A 25426-nucleotide genomic window follows, 5' to 3' on the forward strand; every position below is an offset into this window, starting at 1 on the left:
CAGGGAGATATTTAACGTGGAAAGCAACTTATTCCCAAGAAGAGGCCCTTCCTTATGAAAATAACCGATACAATTTTAGCTGTATTGCTCCTACCACAGGTCTTGCCTTGTCCAAAGCATTCCTTTGGCAGTACATTCCCAAATATATTCCTGCACCTTGCTTCTCTGTGGATAGACTACTTTTGTTTCCCCAGTTAAATTAGCCGAAGTGGACATTTAGAAAGACAAAGAACCAATTTAAGCACAGATGCCTTATTACTCAGCAATGACAGCTACTCTTTCCCACCAAGTACTGACTTGGAAAAGTTTCTGAAAGAGAAAAAGGTGAGTAAGTGGATTAAAAAAAAAACAAAACAAAACTAAAACCGCAAAACCATGCAACCATGCAACTGAGCAACTGTAATTATTTTTAAGTTGTATTTAAAGTGTTTGTTCTGTGAAGTCTAGTCTGTAAGTTTCAGGAATGAGGTGGTTTTTTTAAATCAACAGCTTGCTAACAGCAAACTTTACATGATCCTTCTCTACTGCATTCTAGAGAAGACATGCTCGCACGTGAGGAGAGCAAATTGCTACGCTGCATTACAGCTCAACAGGAAACACTCTTTTCATATGTTCATGAAAACTTGTTAGTGGATACATACCAAACTAGGAATAAAGTATTTCTATAGCAATGCAGTACCACGCTTCTAACTCCCGTATTTTATTCTCAAATACATTAGTGCTATAAATAAAAGAATTTAATAGCTGGCAGCCAACCACCTACTTCAGAAAACAAGGCATGCTGCCAAGGGAGAACGATGGCAACATTGTACCACTGCGCTTTCAAAAAACAAGCATGAGAAAATATGAATTAAGCTAAAACACAGCCTCCTCTCCAATTATGGCAACACATCACATATATAACCTTAATCCTCCCATTAACCCTCCTAATCAAAGGGAAGACGGAAGGCAGAGTCCTGGGTTTTGGGGTCTGTGCCCCACCTTCTGCTCAGCAAAAGCACGGTAAGAGAAGCCGCAGCAGCTCCTGTCCCCCTTCTTTGCCGGCTGGTTGGCCTCTACTATATCACGCATTTCAAGTCGTTTTGTAACAAAGTCATAACCTCTTCCTACAAGCCTCCTTTCCAACTGTGGAAAGCTTATGAAACGCACTCATTCCTCAGACAATAGACATATGGAAACCACTCTTGGCTTAGACATACTGAAAATATTTCTCTCCAACTGGATGTTGGATCTGAAGACCCACTCAGCACTATCAAGAGCCAACTTTTACCTACAGAAAATACCTTTTGATACATACAGCACCTACCCAAACCCTTCAGCCTTTTACAATTAATAACATGATACAAAAGGCTATGATAGTGGAGAAGCATTTGAGGCAGAAAATTTTTCTAAGATCCCATAGTAAGCGCTATACATTTTCTTTCTTCCTATTGCTAAAAGCTGGTTACTCTCACACTTGCCATTGCTGAATTTGTCTCTTTGCATGTATTAGCTTTCCTTAGTTGCGTTAATTTCCTCATACTTCTTTGCAGCTTCCTAAGTGAAGCAGTGAGACATCAGGCACACACACCTCACCTACTCACTGCTTGCTTGTGACTCTGAAAGGGGTGAGAACCTGGGTCATGATTCTCTTTATCAAGACAATAATCTTCTGTAAGGGCCACAGATTTCCCTCAAGCGTATGTCTTCAAAGCTATCTAGCTTCCAAGTCTTGGACTGTCACAAATCTTCCACCTAAGTGACTATATCAACAAGAAGACTCAGCTAACATTGGCTCTAATCCAACAAACACGATAGCTGTTCTTCTACTGTGCACGTTACCAAACAGGTTAAGTTTTAGGTAAGACCACATACAGAAACTTGATACCAAGCTGAGCCAGAAAGAGAGACATCTCAAGGGTCCTACAGTCTGTTTTGGCTGCTATGGTTACCAACAGCCCATAAACACATGGAAAAAAAACCCCCATACACAATGAGAACAGCTAATGCTCACAGCAAACCAGAAATAGCAGCATGGGAAAACTAACTTTCAGTTTGTACTTCAAGTGAAGTATTAGCAGTGACAATCCAGACCTTCTATAAACAAAGCAACATAGTTTAGGCTATATAGTCTATTAAAAACAGTATTAATACACTATCCAGATCTACATAATCTTCTCTTAGCAAACGCTTCACAGAGGACTTGATGACCAGTGAAAAAAGTTGGCGGGGGGGGGGGGGGCGGGCAATATCTTTTTCAGAACTGCAGGGAGAAATCAGATTCACTTTTGTCTACAACACAGCAATTTTTTTATTGTTGTTCCTGAACACATTGTAACGAAAGGATTTAATTCCAAAATCCATGTACTTAAGCTAAAATAAAGTTAAGATTATTTCTACAGAACAGATTCCTTTGTTAAATTTAACATTTTCTGGGTTTTTTTGCTTATACCTTCTCAGGGGCAGAATAGATCACTCCAAGCAAATAAGCAGGAACAGTTTATTGTGATACTGGCAGCTTTATCTTTCTCAAGTAATACGGAGTTCTCTATTTTTTAATCTGCCAATTTAAGTATTTCATCTACATCTGGATCGTTACTTTATAAAATCTCTTTAGTATCTGCACCTTTTCACCTGATTTAACACAAAAACAGAAGCAAAAGAAGAAACTCTTGGAAATACAAGGAGCTGCATCATGGCAAATGTATTCTGTAATAGAAAGTACGAAAAACTTCCTACTGACTTTTATTCAGAATGAGGGAAAAGATAAATATCCACAGCTTTTTGTTCCATTTGATAGGATTTTAAGATCCATCTATGCATGTATAAGCACAGAACACACAGTTTTGGCCACTCTGGAACCACCTAAACAGAGATTTTACCTTCCATAGTTTTTCCATGCATTCCATCCTTGGTGTGCTGATTATAATACAGGGATCCGTTCACCTACGGCACTTTCAATTTAAGAATACACCATAAGCCACCTTAGAGAAACATCCATTAGTTGCTAACAGAAATAATCACAGGAAGGTCTCACAACAGTTTACTAAAACATTAAGGTTTTTTTAAATCACAGTTTTCAAATATAAAAATTGGATTTTCCCCATAACTGAAATATTTACATGAACGTTTTAAAAAGATGGTCTGTAATTTAGACTTAATCACTGTCATCTGAACCCCCTTCAGACCCCTCATCGTTGGATCCTTCTGGTTCAGACTCATTACCAGATCCTCTGCCAGAACCCTCATTGTCAGATCCTCTCTCAGAATCTCTGTCGGAGTCAGCACTGCGAGAAGCTGGGCGAGATTCATTTTCTGATCCACCAGATCGACTTCTCCCCGACTGTACAGACTCATTGTCAGACTGCTCCGAATCTGACCGCCTCCTTTTTCTAGCTGGCCTGTCACTGTCAGAATCTTCCTCAGATGGGTGGACACTGGACCTCCTCGGACTACCTGCCTCACTACCAGATTTGTTTCTGTTATCAGAATCACTATCAGAAACAATGCGTTGTTTGTGCTGCTGTTCCCCATCATCTGAATCACTGTTGCTATTCCTAGCGTGTCTGTAGGGAAGAAAAAAAAGAAACATCAAAACCAGTATGAAAAAGATGCTATCCTTAGCTTAAAAATAAGGTGAGACACCAGGATTTATGTAATGCTAGCATTATCAGAATGAGAACAACGAATGGAATTAATTTGCAATGGAAAGCAATGTTGTGAGTACAATGAAAGGCTTCTCATTATCTTTGCATTATCTCTTCATTATTAACCCTGCAGTTTCTCTTGAAAGCATGCGTTGAAATTTTAGTACAAAGTTAATTAAGGTTCTTACCCATCATCAGCAATTTTGAGTTTATCCTCATCAGAAGAATCATCACTTGATGAAATGATGGCTTTTGATTTGATCTTTCCTTTCATTGAAGGAGGCAGACGTTCTGGTTTGGGCTGTGTTGGGGAAAAACAAAGGCTTGCTTGTTCATGTGGCTGGTTAAAAAGTCCTCAAATGCAGAAAACATATGCAGAAAAGCAGGCACACTTTTAAAAAAAAAATTCCATTTACTATCACTTAATTCTTAGATGGCTTTGGAAATATTCTTTTCATCCTTTCACCCAAGTAGCAATAGCAACAGGGGAGAAGGATAAAATTAAGCTCAAAGGCAGTTTGCTACGAGAAGTTTTGTTGTAATTTTCAACATTAATAAACCTCTCTTAACTAGGATAGTGCCGAACTCCAAAATGTGTATTTAGGAAGTGATGCAGTTACTTAGGGTTTAACTTACTGCCTTCTTTTTCTCTGCCTTAAGTGGACGCCGTTTTTTAGGTCTTGGACCATTTTCATGTTCTTCATCATCACTCCCCTCTTCTGCCTTCTGGGGTCTTAAACAGAAATGTATTTTGTATGACATAAAACATTGCAAAAAAACTTAATACATGCAAAACCCAGCAGTCTCACAGAATATCTAGTTAATCAGGTGTTACTCATACTTCTTTTGCAGAGTTGCTGTTCAAGCCTTCTAAGGTGCATGTGGAAATGAAAATTAATTACATGACCTCTTGACAACAATTCATTTAACAATTACGAAAGACTGCATGAGAATATGCTTGAAAGCCATGCTATTTCCTAGAGGTGTCTAACGTTAAAACACCAGTTACCTCCTCCTCTTCTTCTTCTTCCTTTCACCCTCCTCTTCTTCCCCATCTTGTTCACTACCACTGCCCTTCCTCTTCTTTTTCTTTCTAGACATGGGCAGATCTTCATCACTGTCATCGTTGACGAATTCATCAAATTCCCCTGCTCCTTTTTTTGAACGCTGCAATAAATAAAAGTTCCACAATACAGTCTATCATTCACCTTTCATTTAAAAAGCTACCAGAAAAAATTCAAAAGAGAAATTATCTGAACATGTTTTCAAAGATACAAAAATACAGACCTTCTTGTGCCAACTTTCCCATAATCTCTAGACTGATGTCATCGGGAAAACGATGCCAAATTTGCATATAAAATAATAATCTTCTGTTATTTTAACAACTGAATAGAACAGAATTTGGTGATGCCACTATGCTTGGAGCTTTTAAGTATTAGCTTCCAATTTTTACATGTGAATATTAAACCTGTTCAATTTTACTCAGTGGAGCCCAAGAACTTGAAATTAAAAACCTGTGCTACTGAAAAAGACCATATAACAAAATGGGAAAAGGAGATAAAAAAAATTCTGTTCTACCCTGCCTCCGCCACCACCACGTTTTTTCTCCTTTGATCCTTCTACTTCACCAGTGAACATCAGAATATTCTTGGTTTTCTCCACATATTGAGCTCTTTGTTCCAGAAGTTTCTTCTGTTCTTCTTTTTCTCTTAGGCGTTTCTCTTCCTGAAACGGAGAGAAAACTAATGGTTACTATCCTATTTGCAGCATCGCAGTGATTATAGTCTCTGGTGTATACAATATTTGCTCGCAAGGAACTGGAAAACTGACTTTTGAAAGTCTATGCCATAGTAGAAGGTCCATGTGGCAAAAAAAAAAACCCAAAAAATTTCTGCAAGCCTACACTACAATAAGCGAAATTCTAGAACAACTATTCCACCAAGTGCTTCCTCATCCAACCCGTCAGTACAGAAATTTCATGGCAGACCTTCTGGGGCACCAATTTTATTTCATTGTAAAAATAAATATCTATTTCTGAGGCCGTGGGGAAGAAAGAATTAGTATCACCTGTTGGCTATAATGTTTTCTGCTAGCCCTTACTATAATTAAGAAGAGTCTACTACACATTTTATCAGTAACACCAGGTACCACCACAGACCAACAGGCGCATACATACTGTTGATACGTATGCTTGCTTAAAAAGATAAAGTACGCTTTTTTAAAATACACTATGCATAATATAATAAAATAAAACCTGTTCTTTAAGCAGTTTTTGGCGAAGCAGTTCCTTTTCTTGCTCTTGTTTGGCACGCAGTTCCCTCTCTTCTTCATCCTGCTTGCGTGCCCGAGCCACGTGGTACTGTGCTTGACTCAGTAAATCAGAGCACTGCCTGTAACATGCAATGATTTCAAGTCAAGGAAGGTGGCAGACGCATACTACAAGAAATAGCTTTATGAAGGGCATGCATCACACCACCATGTCTATAACACCGACACAGAAAAAAGCAGCTACTTGAAATAGCACAACAGAAGAGTAACATAGATTTTAGAGTAAACTAAAACACTTTCTAGTAAGCTAATTTACCTTGTAATATGCTATTTCACAACATACTGCTCTCCACACTTAAAATTTACCCAACTCATATACAAAACTGCCACAAAAGGAATCATCCCAACTAATTTGGGGAGTTTCACAAGTATAGTTAATATGAACTTTCTTTAAACACAACATGCTAGCAAACCGAATCAGAAAGACAGGCAGAAATTCTATCTTGAAAATCCCAGTTGTTCTAAGAGTTAAGGTTGTGTTACATGTTCAAGTCTTGTGAAACATTAAAGCAAAGGGCTTTCAACACCCTCCTAGTTAACATTACAATGACATTTCTTTAAATATTAAAATTTTCTTCTCTGTACAAAGCGCTTTAAATGATACCCATTTACAATGTACAGAGCATGATGGCCAACAGATGTTATTTGTATATGGCTATGAAAATCTTAGAGGAACGTGCAGTAAGTGAAACACAGGGCATACTGAGTGAAATAAGCTTCCAAGGAAACCGACTTGAACAGGCTTGTGTACAAGCTCATTACCCTGAGCAAAAGTTAAAGCAGACTAGACTCTGGAAAACAAAAAAAATTCGCGTTTCAGTAACTGACCCATGCTATTCACTCATGAGCTGCTTGAAAAAAAAATCTCCATGAAAGCAAACCTGCTGTTAGATTATTACAAGTCAAAACAGTGAGAGCTAGAGATGTTAAATAACTGTCACTGCACTCTCATCGACAGAAAATTTGCCATTAAAACAGCTGAAGTTTCACAGGCTCCAGCTAATGGCAGGCACCACACGCTGAGAGTTTTAGACCACTCAAAAATGTTAGAAAAGAATGAAACTGTAGTAAGGAGTAACCCTGCACTTTTACTTCTAATGTTCCAATTAGAACTGTCAGCTGAAATTTTGGAATCCAGTTTTCATACGAAAAAACAAGACAAAAAACCATTCCACTTGGCATCTGAATGAAGGATTTGTTTGTGGGTGAGATTTCGTTTTGGTTTTTTTTACCTGGCTTCCGTAGCAGCAAGTGCCAAGTCAAATCTCATCTTATCACCTACTTTACTCAAGTAACTGAAGTACCTGGAGGAAAAAAACAACAAACAAAACTAAGCAAATCTGGCATTACTTACATATTAATTGTAATTTTGCCTTAAACCAAAGCATTTACTCCTGGATTACAACCATATAAAACTCAACAGATGAGAAAAAACCTCACCAATTTTCTGAGTGCAGCTCCTTTTAATTCAACAGTATCAAAGTACAGAGTCCTTCAAATTTAAAACATTCTAAAACACCACTCTAGAGGGGAACGAAAACCTAGAGAAATTCTAAAGAGAGTTCTAAGATTTCATTTACTGGCTCCTAGCAGTAAGTACACTGCTGATGCCAGTAGATTTATTCCTTATCTGTCATAGCTTAAGTGCTTGAAACCACCATAAGGAAAGGAAAGAAAACCTATTTTCAAACCTTCAAGTAGATGGGTAAGTGGTGATGACCACTGTTTGATCAGTGTTTCTCTAATTCATTTTAAAAGAAAATTACTAACTTTCAAGGTTGCCATGATTTCTCCCCATATTCCATCACGACATTTTAAATGAAGTATTTTCGTGCTAGACTGAACTCAAATTCTTGTGCACATTAAGAAAGTAATTCCCTGCTCGAGTTTTAGATTACAGAAAATATTTTCCAAAACATGGTTAGACATCTGAATTTTTACTTAATGGGTAAAAATAAGTACTTTCATGCAACTTTCTCAAGACAATAAGCAACAAGCTTTCACCTGAATTTAAGTTAAAATTTGTGTTTGAATGCTTGGTTTGCATTATGTAAAGCACTTGGATTGTGAAATGCTTGCTCATATGAAAGGCTTGCTTCAGTTGACAAAATTACTGAAAGACATCTTTCCTTGACGTAACAGCAGAGCTAGGAATGCATAAAGCAAGCACCAGCTACACCAGCAATACCTAGGAGCAAAATAAATGGTTGAAAGTTTTCTGTCAAAGATGGTGATGATTGGATCAGATAGATCACAGTTTTCACCCAGAAATCTCTTTTTTTAAAAAAAGAGAACTAGAAGATCTCAAATGCACTTAAGAAACTGCTTCTGCTCTTAAGCTATAAGAGTATTTAGGCTTTATTTGCAAACAGGAGGGTGAAATCAGTTTTCAAGGACTACCAGTCATTAAAGGTTTATATTATATAACGAGATACTGCTTCTGAGCCTTATAGGTTGTTTACAAGAAATCATCAAAACAAGTGTTAAACAACGTTTTTTTCAACAACGCTTTTCCAGGAAGAAGTGCATCTTGGTCACAGTAAGACAAAACCCTTTGAGAAATACATATTGGCCACCTGGCCAAACAAAACTGGCTCTGGAGCGAAGTCTGAATCCACAGTTTTGTTAGGCCCAACCTTCCTTTTCCTACTAGGAACTCTAGAATCACACACAGAGCTTCGTAAAAAGATTGCTCTTCTATCCAGATCTGTGACCTATACAGCAAATTTACTGTAAGGGAACAACAAAACAGATTAAGAATGATTAGAAGTAAATAATTTTTACCTGTGGGCTAGCTCCAGTTCTTTCACAGCATTAAGCACCTCCTTTAGATTGCTTTTTTCATCTTTGAGGACAGAGGTAGCTAGTCTTTGTAGCACTAAAGCCACATTAAACATAAGGACTGTATCACTTGGTGCTACATGCCTGGCCTGTAAATAAAAAGCATTATTTTTTTTTTTTTAAGATATGCTATAACGTGAAACAGAAGTATCCTGAAGTGGCATACAGAGAATAAGCACCATTATTTCAATCCCAGACTACTGAATTTAAAAAGACACAAACATAAATCGACTTACAGTAATTTTATTCTGTGATATATGATGTTTTATATCCGTACCTTCAACAAAGTTTGTTTGCATTCCTGTAATTTGCCACATTTGAAGAGTGCCCGGGCCAAATATAACAATACTTCAGTATTTTGATGCTTATAGAACTTTCTGAGGCAGTTTTCATACTGGAATGGGGGGGAAAAAAAAAAAAAAATCAAATAAAGAGGCAACAACAGTTAGTGATTTTGGTTGGCTAACTCCAGAAAATATTCCTATTCCTAAAAAGCATTACTGCTAACATGCCTCCTGTTTTCTGAAGTGTGTCATGCTACATGGATGCCTCCTTTTCACTGACGAGAACATTCTTTCTGCTATTCCAGAGCAAGTATGATTTTTCTGGAAACTGGCAGCTGTCTGGGAGGCTCTGTAGGTCTTAAAATGCAACAGAATACAAGTACCATCTACTGTAACAAAGTCCAACAAACATGACTCATTTTAAGAGAGCTCAATTGTTCTCCACAGTATGGATGTGTGTGTGTGGAATCTATTTTCTTTATTCACATAAGATATTTTACAAACTGAAACATATTTAATGTAGTAATTCCAAATATATTATGTAATCATTTAAAAAATCCCCATCTTTCAGGCATCTCAACATCAAATTTATTCTGTCCACCTAGCTGAGTAACTTGGCATGTCAAAGGGTATCTAGTTGCTCTGAAGTGTAAGACTTGTTACTGTAGGTTTTGTGGGTCTAGAATTAAAGCTTCAAACAGTTATGAAACTTAGCACTGAGTGACTTCTGTTGGACATACTCTTTTCTCAAGGATTCATTCACCTTTTTTCTAAACCTCCAGAATACTAACAAATACAAAGAAATTTTTATTTCCAGCTCAAATACAGAAACTGCCCTGAACTGTAATATGCCTGAAGTCACCACCTTTGGATCGCACTGTGTTGCGAGCGCCTGATTTTCACTCACCTTCAGAGTCAAAGGTTTTGTATTTAGCTTAACTCTGCCTTGAATCTGTATGCTTTATGGTAGAGAACTTACTAGAAAAGTTGTTGTGGCCGCAGTAAGCTAGACTATTAAGTTCATTTCTGAATTTAAGTCTGCCTTTGAGTCAAATATTGCCTATTTCAGACCGTGGCTTTTACTAACCGCACAGCAGAGGCCAGGGAACAATAAACCACCCCAGTAAAGAAACACATTTCTACTAACAGCTTTATATAAATATATTAGCAAATGAGTAAAATACTTTTCTGACAAAAAAGAAGGTGGAAACTATACCCAGTTTCCCACTGTAATTCACTGCTTAAACAATTGCTATTATATTCTCATCAGGCTTTTTGTCAACAGAAATAGACTAAGCGTTAAAAACCAAAACAACCCCAACGAACAGACTCCATCCAAACATAACAGAATGAATCCCGTTGTTTTACCAAAGCTTGTTACCAGTAGTTCACTGGAGGATAGCAACTACTGAGGTCCTGATCAGGTAAGGAAGAGATGCTGGGCCTTTCTTATAACCATCACAGAAAGCTTCAGAATAACTCCAAATTAAGTATTTCTGAGCCTCAGTATGGACTCAGCCTTAATCAAACAAGCTTGTTCTAAGCTTCTGTCCCATTCAACATACAAGTAGGCTTAAAAAAAGTGTATGCTTTTGATCAACTCATTGAGTCAACTTAGTTAGCATCTGTTGGATACTTGGAAGTTGGTTTCTTTGGGCAGGTTGAACTAGATGACCTCAACAGATTTCTTCCAATATTAATTACCTTGTAGTGTTAACTGTGGTGAAAGAAATCATGGCACAGTCAGCTTTTTAGATAGCTCTGATTTATTCTTGCAAATGATTGCATAAATAACAAAGTAGGAAGCACTGCTATTAATCTTAGCAGCAAATTCTATTTACTTATTTCAGTAATATCTGGATGTAAATAAATCACATACAGTAACTACACTGACTGAAACCTCTCTGACTAAAAATTAATTCCAAGACCAAAATTCTAACCCATTTATGTTTTAAAACACTGCTACAAAAAAAGCACAGAAAAGTTGGTAGGTGCTTTGTTAACCCTTACCCACATTTGGCAGTTTGTTTTTAGATCTAGACTTGACAGCCAGCAACATGCTAGGAATAGACCTGTAACTTGTTAAAATACTATTCAGAAACTTTCACAGCTGCCATGACAGCAGAGAAACACCCAGAAGTCATCTAACCCAACGTATTATATAGTTCAATTTAGAGATGTTACCATCTGCACAGCACTGATGTACTGTTTCTGTTCCACGTAGATATGTGCCAAATTCAGCCACACATCACTGATATCTGCTGTTGCCTCTCTCACTTGAGCAAAAACATCACGAGCTTCACGGAAATATCCTTTATGCGCCAAGACAGCTCCTAAGGGGAAAGTAATATGTACAGCATATTACTTCCTTACATACAGAACTTCCAGGTTCACCTACTCCTACCGAAGAAAACTAACTATTGCCTGAGTAAAGGTTCCCATTAAAAACTAAGTGATATAGCTGCCATATGAAAGCTATCCTTTCCTGTGCTCCGCTACACAGCGTTCACGCCCTGAAGCATAAGAATATCATCACTTTTGAAGGAAAATTAAGAGTCTAATATTCACCTATGCCATTAGCAGCATACAAATTCTTTGGATCATTTCTGAGTACTTGCTTGTAGATTGCTAATGCACGGTCTTGATGACGCTTCTCCTGCAGAAAGAAATATGCCAATTGATCACTCATTTCTATAATGGGGTATTAAAAGATCTACCCAGAAGTTTTATGGGATGTAAGAAGCCAAACAGGCATCAAGAAAAGGCTCTGAGTAGCTAACAGCATTTTATACATAAATAAAACCACACACAGGGCAGACAGACACCCATTACCTTTTCTCTGTCTCTTGTGGGTTGATGTAGAGTCTGCAACCAGACGTTGCCAAGAGCCAGCATGGAGTAAGTATCATTTTGTGTGGAGGGCTGTTTCAATATCCTTTCAAATTTCTTCTGTCCTGGACCCCACTCTTGTTTAGCCAAATGAAGATTGCCAATCAGAGACCATGCATCGGGATGGTCCTAAATAAAAATTCACTTTAAGTTGCAAAACCAGTTTCCCTTTGCAAGGTTACTTTCCCAAGTATAAACTGCTACTTTTCTTAAGCAGAAATCCATATTAAAAAACCCAGCAAAAAAACCATAGAGCAGATTATGGTAGTTCTCTCTTCTTCCCCTACTTTTTGTGAACAAACAAAATAAAAATGCAACAAAAGGAAAATAAAATTTTAAGTTGTTTGTATTTCAAGTGTTTTAACTTTAAGGGTTACAAACCTGATTTATCTGAAGTGCTTCTTTAAACCAATCAGAAGCCTCATAAAAATTTCCTTTATCCCTAGCCATAGCTCCCAAGCGCAAGTAGCCTAAAAATAAAAATAGAAAAGAAAATAGAAACCAGGAAGAAGGTTAGAAGTAATCTCTAACAAAGAAAATACTGGCCATGCCTGAATTTCAAAAGCAATCTTTTTCTTCACCAGCTAAGAACAGCAAACATTAAGACACCTTTCCTATACTAATTACAATGAGACGCACCACGTGAAGACAAATGTCCATCCACAATGGCCATAGAGAATCTGCAGATTTCTAACAATTAAACATTTACATTTTTAATTGGTTTCATAATTTTCATGAGAAACCTCAAAGAAAGAAGGATACGTCAAGTTACATAATTCTCTTCCCTCCACTTTAAAGAGCTCTCCTGTCTCCACAAGCTTTGGGAAGAATACCAGTTAGCAGAATGACAACAGAAAACAAGCAGGAAAGAGGCTATAGATTAGGCAGGGGCATGCCATATGCTGCAGCTTCGCAAGAGCTACCACCTCGCCTTTGCAGAAAACATCACAGGTCAGCTCTTTGGGGACAAGAGGAAGAACAGAGTGCGGATAAAAACCAGGATGTGAAAAGAAGCTGTGCCAACACCCTCAACAGCCCTGCTTCCCTGGAGGAAGGCCAAGGTCCAAGATAGAAGTGATTCTCCCAAAGGGTCTCTATTTTTCACCCACATAGTTAGAATTGCAAAGCGTGGGCATATCAAGTGGATGGCCTTGATTGCACCCAAGGGCTGAGGTGCTAAGGCTTTGGTGGGGGTGGGGGGTGGCCGATGGCATGCAAGTCTAGATAAGCCAATTTTGCTAGATTTTTGGAGCACGGTAAGATTTAACAATAATTAGAAGGCTTAAACCTGGAGACTGAACTATAAGGATGATGCAGGCCTTAAAAAAAAACAGTAGGGGAAATAGCAGGTAGGAAAGCAGGCCCCAAAACTGCTATGAAAAGACGACGACAGATATAAAGAAAGACACTGTAAATGGGAAGATTTTTGGTATTATAAGGAGGACTGTGGAACTAAAATACTAAATGTTTCTTACAATCAACGTAATTAGGATGTTCTCTTAAAATGTTTTTATACAGCTTCTCCGCTTCATGAAATTCACACATCGCCTCATATAGTCTGGCAAGGTTATAGGACGTTGTTACAGAGATAGCATTGTAATAATGCTCATCATGTTCAGCTTCTGCTTTTGCACGATCCAGTGATGCCAAAAAATATTTCTAAAGTATAAAAAGAAAAAAGGAATAAAGCACTCCAGAATATTCTTAAAGGAAAACTTCTGGGTGGTCAGGAAACTCAAGTCAAACTTCAAGCAATTACATACCTTTGCTTCTCCTAGGTTTCCCAGCCTGAAGTGCAGAGCACCCACATTATTCAAAATCTCTGGTGGGACATCAGCCTGTACTTTCTCTTGCAGAATGCGTGTGGCTGTACCATAGGCTGACAGTGCACCCTTTACAAAGAAAGAGAAAGTGGATGAAAGAAATAATGAGTTCTATGTGCTTTTAGGAAAAGCACACATAATTCACCAAGCATGTATTAATAATACCTGTATATCGGTCTGTTCTAGAATTTGGGCTAGCTCAATCCATGCCTCTACATCATCAGGATATTGTTCTGTGACTTTCTTGAGATGTCCCTGAAAAACAGCAGAAGACAATTAAGCCTCTTTGTGGACACAAACTGTTTAAAAAACGTAAACAAAATCAAAACAAAGAGTAAAGGCATTAATCTTAACACTACAAAGACATACCATAATGTAAAAGAAAACATCCTAAACATCTGCACGGTTTGGTCACACACAAAAAAATCGTATTGGTTTCCTTCCTTTGTTATTGTATTTTTCTTGTAGACCGTAACACCCACTTAAAGTCTTAAGAGAAGCAGAAACTTTTACCCAACATGAGAAGCCAGAAAAGCGATGTCTAACATATTTGGCATTTATTTACCCAATGTTAGATTTAAAAACCCTTCCATTTAAAAAAAACAAAAAGCATAATATTGTCCTTCCAGACAAGCTAAGACAAGTGTTTTCTGGAAATCACTAGCTCATTCACCATCTTCAGGAAATCACTAGCTAACTTACCATCCTCAGAGAATTTTAACATATATGGGAAGAATTCTGCCCTTTTCATAGCACTAAATACAAACATGAGGCTGGGGCTACTCTAAATTCCTGGATGTGCTTTAGCCAGAATCCACCAGGAGTCTCAGTTCTGACCAGAAGTTGTGACCCACCACAGTTGGGAGGATCTCTCATGACTGTCAAATATTAAATATTCTGTGCCTACAGCCAAGTAACCCTGAGGTTTATGCAACTTAAGGTACAGTCTGATTTCAAGTCTGATTTTTAAGTTCTACTCTTGTATGTAGAACTATGATGCTGGCAGAAGCAAAGCTCACCTTTGCAATATCCCGTTTCTCCTGGTCTTCTGAAGCCGCATAAAGAGATCCAAGGATTTTCATAGTCTCATAATTGTTAGGATAGGCTTTCAAAACTTTTTCAAAGCATTGTGATGCATTCTCTTTGTCCCCTCGATAAATGTACATTTGACCCAATCCAAAGAATGGAAGTACAAAAGAAGATGAAGCAAACTGCGTGGCCTGGTAATAATACTGGAATGCTTGATCATAATCTTCCTAATTAAAAACGAGTAAATAAAGAACAGGTAGTGTTTTCAGATGTAGGCTTTGTATTAACTTTTGTAACGCATATTTTTAAGTGTAATCTCAAAGGGGGCTTTTAAAAACAGCCCTACCTGTACATGAAAAGACCTAGCCAGCTGGTAACAACTCTCTGCCTGCATTGCTTCAACTTCTGTATTATGGAAAGCATGAAGAGCCAAGTGCTGTACTTTACCATAGTCCTGAAAAAAAAAAAAGGGGAGGTTAAATGAAATTTGAAAAGCCTTCACTTTTTTACGGTCAAGTGATATATTATTCGAACAAGGATAGCTGGAAAGTACAAGAAAGCTTTAGCCATAGCACTGACTAAATAGGTAACAACAGATTTAGTTCTAGTGGTTACTGTTCTTTTCTCTATTTCATATTTTAATGCATGGAAGAAGCGGGAGAGGGAAAGAAAACCAAACAACCAAAAAAACCCCAATATACCACCAAAACCCTTCAGGACACAAAGGTGACCTTGACATAAGAAGTAAGTGTACCTTTTCTTAGCTTTCTTGAGAAAGGTTTATACATGATTTAAGTCAAAAACTTTACACTTGTCCATCTAGATTAACAGTTCCATATTAGGCACCGCTTAGCCTGATGAAATGAGATTGAATCTAACACCAGAACGCTTGCTGTTCAGAGGTTACCAAGTATTTAACTGTAAAATTTCATAGACCTCTTACCTTCTTGAAGAAGAAGTGATTAGCCAAGTGATTCAACACCATGGGATTACTGGGATCAATTGTGTAAGCCCTAGAGAGGAGCTGAACACCATTCTTGATGGAATCGGCCTAAATGAAACAATCACACATATCAGCAGCATCTCAATAGCTGTATCTTATTATCTTCAAAATTATATTCTTCAGTCTAGACTGCAGCAGGATTTCTGACAAAACTTTGCCAGGCTCACAGGAAAAAAGTAAATTCAGCTATTAGCTTTTCTCCCTGCAGCATACAGATGGAAAATGGGAAATGAAGCCACCACGCAGGGATGGAAAAAAGCAGAGCAGAACTTTCCAGGAAAAAAACTCTAAAATTTAGTCTTGGAGTCCTTTGACATTTCACACACACAGCCTGATAGCCTTCCTTCTACTGTCCACTGTCTCCAGTTCCTGTCTGGTTTAGGTTTCAACCCTTTACACAATTTGTTCAACAGTGAAATGAAAATATTCTCATGTTCAAATTCTGAACAGAAACTTCAGATGTTGAATTAAGAGCTACTACTAGAACTTCAGTTCTAATTAAAAAAAAAAAAGGTAGAAGTCTGCAGTATTTACGTAAGGATATAATTACATCAACTTTTTTCTAAAGAAACTCTAGAATTTAAAGAACATTTTCCATGGGTATACATTTGACTTACCTACAAGTTCAAATCCATAACTGGTAAAATAATTGCTATTTATTTGGGACACCCATGAAATCTCTATCACAAGTGTGTCAAGTTAAATCTGTATTTACTTCTGAACAGAAACACCAAGAATGGTACCTAGTAACCATGTAACATCTGTGCTTTACTTTAGGAGAAAGCTGTCTTACTGAACAGATTAGGTTTTATGAGGTTGTGACACAGGACGAAGTCCAACAGAAAGCTAAAAAACACAACTTCAGTTTGAAAAGGCACTCTTTCCAAACCTAGCATAATAATATATCTGGATTAAGAGATATTGAATCACCCAGTTCAATTTTCAAAGGCAAAGAGGTTTTATAATCACACTATGTGTATGTCTGAGCTCTCCAATAATTTGAGTCTCGCATCCTATTTCAACCAAATCCAATAGATGGTTAGAGGTCTCAAAGCTCCTAAGTGCTTTTATTAAAGAAAACCAGAGATAGGAGAGAGCTCAGTGAAAACACAGTGTGATCTCAACCCTGATTTGACATTATAACATCTTGTGGACGACAGAAACATTAGAAATATCTCAGCACAGAAAAGACTTTGGTTACTTTGCAACTCAGAGAAGAATCTTTTCCCAGAGAAAGTGTTCTCCCTCCCCCATGTCAACTCTTTGATGTTATACTAACTTTGCAGTGCAAGTTGTGAAAAAAGTTTGAAGTAAAGCACACATGATACTTTCTCACAAAGAACAGAAAACATATTTGAGTGGGTCAGCTTTTAATCACAGCTTTTTGAAGCTTAAGGTGAATGAGTTCATCCCTTGACTTTAGTCAAAAGACCTTCAGGAAAAAAAAGAAAGATACCAGGTTTCATTAGTTTCTCACCCATTGAATTATTTACAAAATCTTGACTTTAGAATATTGTTGGTTGAGAGAAAACTCTCATGCTCACATTTTTTGGAATTTTTCATGGAAGTCTTAACAGTTATTTTTTTCCCCCATGATATCGTAAACCAAGCAATTTTCAGGCATTCTGTAATACCAAAAGACCTTTCTAGTGAGCTATGTGTTCTACAGATAGCATAGCAATAAATTTTACCAGCATTAAATTATGTAACAATATAATTTTTTTTAGACACTTAAAAGGTCAATTCTTCCACTGAAAACTTCCTTAGCATGCATTAACCATCTCAGATTTTATGATCCCAATTAACCGATACGACCATATGTATTTTTCTAGTGATACAATATCTAGAGAGGTAGGATCACCACTTTAACGTGGTTTCATCAGTCTAGTTAAAACCTGTTCTTGCTCTGGTTTACCATGTGGCATGCACACCCAGGCAGCTTGAACACAACTTTTAACAGTTGTTTGAAAACTTAAGTTCCTTAAAGCCTAAAACTAATCTCCTGGGACTGTCTTTTGCCTTGACCTTCCTGTCAGCATGATGATCTTCCAGAAAAAATTCCTTACACTCTGGAACAGAGCTGTCATTGCAAGCAAGATCTCTAAGTATTTGAGGACTTTCACAGCATCCTGAGTACAAACTGATTTAGTTAACCTTGACAGTCACAAATGACTAAGAAAGGCAGGCTGTTATATAACTATTGCTCATTAAAGGAAGATTTTTAAATCGACACTTTGGGGTTTAAGTGATTTGACATGCTTTCACACATCTCACCATGGATTTTTAGTATTTTAATTAAAACAGTTAACCTAGCACTGTTTTTTCTGTACTTAACACCTCTATAAAGCAACAGAATTGAAGTTTTTTAATAACAGAAGAAAGTTATTCAGAATGTGCTGCTCACATCACAAGCACGTACCTATAACATCATTCAATAGTGACACAGATTTAAAATAATTTAATCACAAAAAGTCATTACTCCTTTTAAAAACTGGACGACCTTTCAAAAGATAAAATGTTTGCTTTTTCAGGTAAGAAAAAAGTAAACTGAGTATGGACTCTTGTTAAGTCAGACTCACCTCTTTATTATTGAGTTCCAGAACAGCCAGTCCAACCAAAGCCCCTACGCATTTTGAATTGAGCTCCAGAGCCCTGCTGAATGCCAAGCGAGCTTTTTCCAACTTGTTCAGCTTCACGAAGCAGTGGCCCATACCTAATCGGACCTCAGCTAGAGAAGACAACACTATTCAGAAACCCAGAATTTCACTTTCATGAGTTTGTTACATTCTGGACATCAACTGAAGCGAAAACAGAACTTTTAGTATTTCTTCAAAACCTGTAGAGCCATTCAAGGATTTGGTGTTTTTAAAGGCAGTCTCCCACAACTGGCAGCAAAACTAACTTTAACAGATTAGTAAGACTATTTTTTTTATACACCCGAAAACATTGCTCTGTATCTCCAAAAGACTCTGATACTAAACAAATAAAAAAATTACTTTCATGGAACTGTATTAAAAAAAAACAGAGAAAGGCATTAAAAAAATTGCCAGATGAAATGGCTGGAAATTTCTTAGGCAGGGTAAGTGCACCAGAGACTAGCAGGCCTTCAGAAAACACAGACAAATACATGGGTTAGCTAGACATTTCTCCTCAAATAAGCAAGAATTCACTGCTAACAAAATGCTGTTTATCATCCTCCAACTTCTATGATCATGTACAGATGAACTACTGCAGAGAATCCACATCACACTGCCCTTTCAGTCTGCTTGTGAACTGCAAATACAGAGACATTTATATACAGCAATTTCAAATCTGTATCTGTGTGAAAAAGGGAAGTGAGTGAAAGATGTTTGTTTCAAAGTAAAGCTTGCATTTCTAAATCCACTTTTGCAGCAATGTTCTTACACTAAACCAGACCACAGAATATATATCTCAACTTTGAAACAAAGCGTGTTTCAGGCAGGTTATGGCAAAGTATACCACATCTCTCAAGAGACTTCAGAGTATTTATGATCCTAATGCAAATACCCTGAACTAGTATCTCTAAATCACCTGCATCGCTTTTACAGCCATTACTGATAGCTTTCCCAGATTTCTGCATTAAATCACACAACACCAGGAAAACTCACATCATGCGCTACACATAGAATTGTACTTTTCAAGTCTTGTTTCATTATTAATGCTAGGACAGGATTTTCTTCGCCCTTATTCCAAGGGTTCACAGACAGGTTCTGAAACAGTCTTAAACAGTTCCCTCCCTTGCCATAAAACTTAAACTTCCCTTACATGCAGCCTCTCATCTTCTAGTGGCTCTTTAGAAGGTAATAATTAGACAAAGTGAGAAGTATTTTCCTAAACACAATTTCCTTCTCTAACAATTAAGACAGACTTCAAGTCAACAAATGCCTGTACTCTTCTATGAGGGTTGAGGGTTTTTTGACAGATACATATCACAAAAAAAGCCCTTAGGTATTTAATAACAAACACCTAAGTTAGTTGGCAAGCACAGCAAATGCTTCCACCAGCAAACATTTTCTGTCTTACCTGGGCAACCTGGATTGGTACGCAATGCTTTCTTGTAGTACGCAAGGGCTCCTCTATAGTCCTTCTTGTTGAAAGAAATGCATGCTTTACCTGTTATAACATACCAGTTACAAATAAATCAGAAATATAGAGAGCAGTTATAAATCAGAAGCTCCAAAGTATTATTTGGTAAATTTGTGCTCTGCTGATTTTCAGATTACGGTTAAAAGCTAACAGAAAATTCAGAAACTTTTATTGTATTTGATATCAAGTATATAAAAAAAAATCAAGCATGGGAACACATTAAATTTACATTTTTATGGTTTTCTGCAGAAACTTAATTCTCTTCTTGTCCAGAGGAAAAACACTTACTATGACTAGATTAGCGAGCACATTAAAGTGTAACTGTTACAGCATGCTGTACCCTCACTACTGGTATCTTCACCTTCAACAGAGTACACAGCTTCATTGGCATCATCAGGGAAATATAAGTAGTTGGACTAGGTGTATGCCCGTGGGTCTCAGAAGATGCTAGACAGCATTATACTTTTTCCTATCTCTTCTGCTTACATATACTTCCAAGTCTAAAGTAATCTCTGTCATGTTTCCGGTCAAAAGTGCACACCACTTTATCACATTCCTCCTCTCTACTCACACACCCACCCTCTTCTTAGGCACATAATTTATTCCAAAATCAACTGGAGAGACAAGGTTTTTACACAAATACCCATAAACTCATACCGAGAAGAGCAGGAATATTATTTGGAGACTGGTTGAGCACAAAGTGGAACTGCGCATCAGCTTGGTCCATCTTATCACCTTCAAGCAGACAAAAGCAGGCTCTTCCCAACAAGTGATTCTAGATAAGAAAAGACATTTGTGATACATTTATCTTTGTAAAATACAAAGATTAGACTACGTGAAAGATTAACTCGCTATGCTATAATGCTTTCTACAATTAATTTACTTCTCTTACATCAGGAAGAAAAAAAAAAAAACATCATCCCCTTCTAAAGCTCATGTATTATCAAGCAAAAGAGTAACAACCAATCCTTCCTTTTCAACCCCTGGAAGTTGACTGACATATTTCTATCAGGTGTTCCAAGCAAGAGATAATTATTCACAGTTGCACTGCACACATTTCAGATATAAGTTTTGCTTACATGTGCCACACTAACAGACTTTAAAGCCTGAGCAGTTTCTATCTTCCCTTTAACAAATCAATACTTGTTTTCTTTACAATCACTGAATAATTTGAAGATATGGATTTTTAAACAGGTTTTGGTTTACCTGATCATACATGATAATTTTGTCAGCCATAGTATACAATAAGGTAGCTTGTGTAATGAGCTCCTTCTTGTTATCTTTGTTCTTCTCCTTCCGAGCCTGCTGCACATAGTATGCTGCCAGAGTATCCAGACATGTCATCTGATCCTTTTCATGGTCCCTATAGTCCAAGTTACCATCTATGCGTGCAGCTTCCAACAGCTTCACAAAGTCTTCTGTTTTCCCTTGTTTGTAGTATTCCAGCTATAAAACACACAGTTTTAACAGACAATACTACCCCTGCAAGTAACATATCAAGTTGATGCTTTAGGTCACACAGATTCTTTTTTCAGAAACATACAGATAAAGCAGACATAAATGTAGGGATAATCTGACAGGCATTCCAATACAGTCAAATATTTTCCTGTCATCATCCCAACTTAGTATTTTTACATTAAAACACAAATCTTAGAACTCTCTGTAAATGAAGAGTCAACTGTTCTTCCTCTGAACTTCTTTGACTTTTAGCACATTTCACCATACTTTCCATAGTATAGATTATGCACTTCATAAAAAAGGAGGGGGCAGTATCAAAGGCACAAACAAGGAAAACTATGATTGACAAAAAAATAACTTGACAAGCAGGCCTTAAGCATCACTGTTTAATGAAAAAAGATGAAATTAAAATCTTAATATGCATATGTCAAACCAGAAATATCTGGCCTAGAATCAGTATCTGAGTAACCCCATTAAGTTCCTACTCAGAATTCAGTTATCCCTGGTCATAAAGGTAAAGAAGTGGAAATTATTATTTGATGATCTGAATAAAATATATATTTAAAACCAGTATATTTAAATATATGTATATATATGTACTAACCGCTAAGGCAATCCATATGTGCAGCTGAGTGTGTTCCTGTTTCAGTATACTTATAACTTCATCACCTTCAGGTAACTGATCGAAGTCAAGCTCAATAACCTAGAACCAAACAATACAGATGTTCTTTTCACAAAAAAATTAACAATGTTATCTACCATTGAACTCAATGAGAGCTAGACATTTCAGAGCAGAAAAAAAAATAATTACTTGTGTTTAAACAAGATTACAGACAAAGAAAGAAGTGATGATGTATTGCATTCTGTACAAGACAGAAGTAATAGGCTCTCACAAACATCAGAGAAGACAGCTCGATGTTTGTGATACTACTCAGGGAGAAATAAGAAGAGATGCTCACTCAACTTCTTTTGCTATAGACTTCGAGCTCAGAATTTTTACAGTTCAGCTAATAACCAACTGGAATGCACACTGCTGAATTTCTAAAACTTTTCCTACATGTAAGACAAAGATCTAGGATACTGTCAAAACCTTCCAATAATCAGGTGTCAGAGAATCAATACTACCTAAGACTTATCTCAGAGCTGAAAATCTGTAAAAGTCATCTTTATGTCTTTTTAATGAAGAAAATTAAGAGACTACTGAAGTGGCAAACATGATAAAGAACGGACTAAATTTCTGAATATTAACAACCATAGTCATCATGAGCAAACATCATCAACTTTTCATCATGCAAGCAATCTTTTTTGCAAGTACTGTTTTCCCATGTTGATCTACTTTTCAGATACGCAAAATGAGGAAAAAGGAACAGATACTCCCAAGGTGGGACATTTGGGAACACAATTTAACTGCATTTTAGTTCACTTACTACTCAGTCATACTGCCTTTAATATTAGTCATCTGTTACAATGTAATTTTACAGAAAGGAAGAGGTGCAGTTGTTGTACCCAGGCTTGCACTTCAATTGCCAGTGCAAGGACTCTTTCTTTGAAGACTGAATTAGAGCAATTCAGTTTATGAGGGCTTATAGTTTTGACTATGCAAAACTAGAGAATACCGGCAAAAATATTTCTGCTACTACTGTTATCTTTAGTTTGAGTTTGTCTTGCACAGTACCTCCTGTCTGACAAATAATCATATTTTTAGGTTCAGGTAACCCTTATCCACAAACTAAAATAGTTATTAATGAAAAACAGATATTACCAGCACAACAAATAAATACAGAAGTAAAAAAGAGCAGTGAAAGTTATTTTATAGCAATCCTTAGTGATTAATTCGGAACTTCAGGATTTGAGTAGTCCTAGCCATAACTTGAACAGCGGCACCAAGATCAACTGTTCACGTTGACACCTCAAACAGAAGTTTCTGTCTCAGGGGAAAAAAAAAGTCCTCCAACATGTAACCTAGAGAGCAAAGTACCTTTACGAGACAGAGTTGTTTAGAGTATGGATACATACGTTTGCAGAAAGCATTCTGCAACCTCTAAGTGGTACATTCCAACACCTTATTTAACTATAGTATTAATTTAGTACCCCCTATGCAATGATTTAACTTCAAACTCTCTAATACCCTGCAAATTTTCAAATACTTCTCTCAATTTTTTTCAACCTTGGCTTGTGACAGTCTACCTTAAATAAAGAAAAGTTAAATACATTTCTAAACCCACACTGAACTTTAACTCGGTAACTTTACCGAGCGGCCCAACGGCCCCACCTGTCTGTGCGCTGATTTACTGACAGGCATACTGTTTACAAATCAGTGCAGTCCGAGGAATCAGCATCTAACGAACTAAGGGGAGAATTTAGCTGGACAAGGCCACTGCACACAAGCATAAACTACAGACTGCTGTTCCCTGCAGGGTTTTCTCTCCTGAGGGCTGCCCCTTCCTCACAGGCGGGTGGTACCTCGAGGACCCCCGGAGCGCCTGCCCGCCCCCCGCGGCTCCGCCTCACCAGCAAGGGCTAGGCAAGGACGGGAGGTTACGGCTAGCAGGGGGCTGACACCGATCACCGAGGAGCACGGGCGAAGGAAGGCTTGGCTTGCCCTCCGCCAAGCGACACAGCTGTGACCCCAGCAACTCGTAGCGCTCAGGGAAGGGAGCGACGCTCTCCCTCGAGCCCGGGACAGAGCTGCCAGAGGCAGCCACAAACGCCCGCGCCCCGGCGCGCCCCATACAGCGCGCCCCTTCCTCCCCATCCCCGACTCCCAGTCCCCCTGTCCCCGCAACTCGCCTCATCGGTGTCCCGGAGCGGGATCTCGATCGACCCCCGCGACATGATGGCGACAGCGCTGTCCGCCGAGCCGCCAGCACGCAACGGCCGCCGAGCGCACTTCCCCTCACAAACACCGACTGACCCGGACGTGCTCGGGCCAACGGCGGGGGAGGGCGGGCTGGCTCCTCCCGCCCTGCGCCACGAGCCAATCGCAGCGCCGCGCGAGCCTCGAGGGCCGCCTCGCGCCCGTGCGTGAAGGGGAGGGGGGGCGCCGCCGCCGGGCGCGCGCCGTCCGGTTGCTGCGGCAACGGCGGGCTCGCGGGCTCCCCTCAGCGAGCGGCCGGGCAATGGCGGGAGCCGGCGGCTCGGTGCCCGCCCCCGCCCGCAGCGCTACGTGTTGCGCTGAGTGACGTCCCGCGCGGTGGCCTTTTATAAACGTGAGCAGTCTCCTCAGGACAGAGTGGGGGCTGCCCGGGAACTTCTACGCAGGTATTTGTCCCGCTGATTTATACATATCACATACCTATAGAAATCCATGTATAATACCAAGAGATAGCGCTTCGTATTTATACACGCACACAGCGGTAAATTGAATAGATTTACGCTTGGTTTCTCTCAGGAATGAATATCACAGCTCCCTCAGGCTATGCCTCTCCCCATGTCATTTTGAAATCGTTGAAGGTTTCCAACCAAATGAGTTAAAACGTGTGGATTTTCCCAATCTTTGCGGTCTGAATCCAAATACCTAATATCTGACTAGCTTAGGTGGTGTGATATTAATACATACTTAACAATATTTTAGCTGCAGCCTGACCAAATATTTATCTAAGTGTTTTTAATTACAAGTACCGAATCTGATAAAATTCTGAATCCTGAACCTAGGCCCTGATCCTGGAACTTATTTTGTGTAAGGCATTCAACCACGTAGAAGTACATAAGTAAAGAAGAAATTATAAAATTGGATTCCTACATTGGTTTTTTCTAATTATAATGGCAGATGACCTGATGATTTTGGATAAAACACAGCGTGCACGGTAACATATGACTGATCTTAGACAATTTTTGCCCTGTACCAAGGGAAAATAAAGGGTAAATAAGACTGAAAGTTCCTCTGGCACATTTCTACTAAGAAGTTTTTAAAAATAATTAAAAGATTAAAATATTTTAAAATTAAATGAAAACATAAAATTAAAAGAAGATTTAAAAGAATCTGTAACATATTACTTACACAAACTTTTAACCCCTAAAGCAAACTTGATTTTGTCC

General features: G+C 38.2%; 1 protein-coding gene across 1 annotated transcript; it reads right to left on the reverse strand.

The window, feature by feature from the left end:
* Positions 1-2465: 2465 nt before the first annotated feature.
* CTR9 (CTR9 homolog, Paf1/RNA polymerase II complex component) lies at positions 2466-24329 on the reverse strand. The gene is made up of 25 exons (XM_055723129.1): positions 24179-24329; positions 21993-22091; positions 21137-21376; positions 20588-20705; positions 19868-19957; positions 18403-18551; positions 15764-15871; positions 15167-15274; positions 14811-15047; positions 13957-14046; positions 13732-13860; positions 13444-13627; positions 12350-12438; positions 11912-12097; positions 11648-11735; positions 11264-11412; positions 9073-9189; positions 8739-8884; positions 7187-7258; positions 5881-6016; positions 5205-5351; positions 4636-4793; positions 4263-4359; positions 3815-3927; positions 2466-3545 (listed from the first exon to the last, which is right to left on the reverse strand). Exons 1-25 carry the CDS (start codon positions 24221-24223, stop codon positions 3137-3139), a joined length of 3504 nt encoding a protein of 1167 aa, XP_055579104.1. The 5' UTR covers positions 24224-24329; the 3' UTR covers positions 2466-3136.
* Between the last annotated feature and the right edge of the window lie 1097 nt (positions 24330-25426).

Source organism: Falco cherrug, chromosome 10 (assembly GCF_023634085.1).
Source record: "Falco cherrug isolate bFalChe1 chromosome 10, bFalChe1.pri, whole genome shotgun sequence".
In the NCBI taxonomy this organism is placed as follows: Eukaryota; Metazoa; Chordata; class Aves; order Falconiformes; family Falconidae; genus Falco; species Falco cherrug.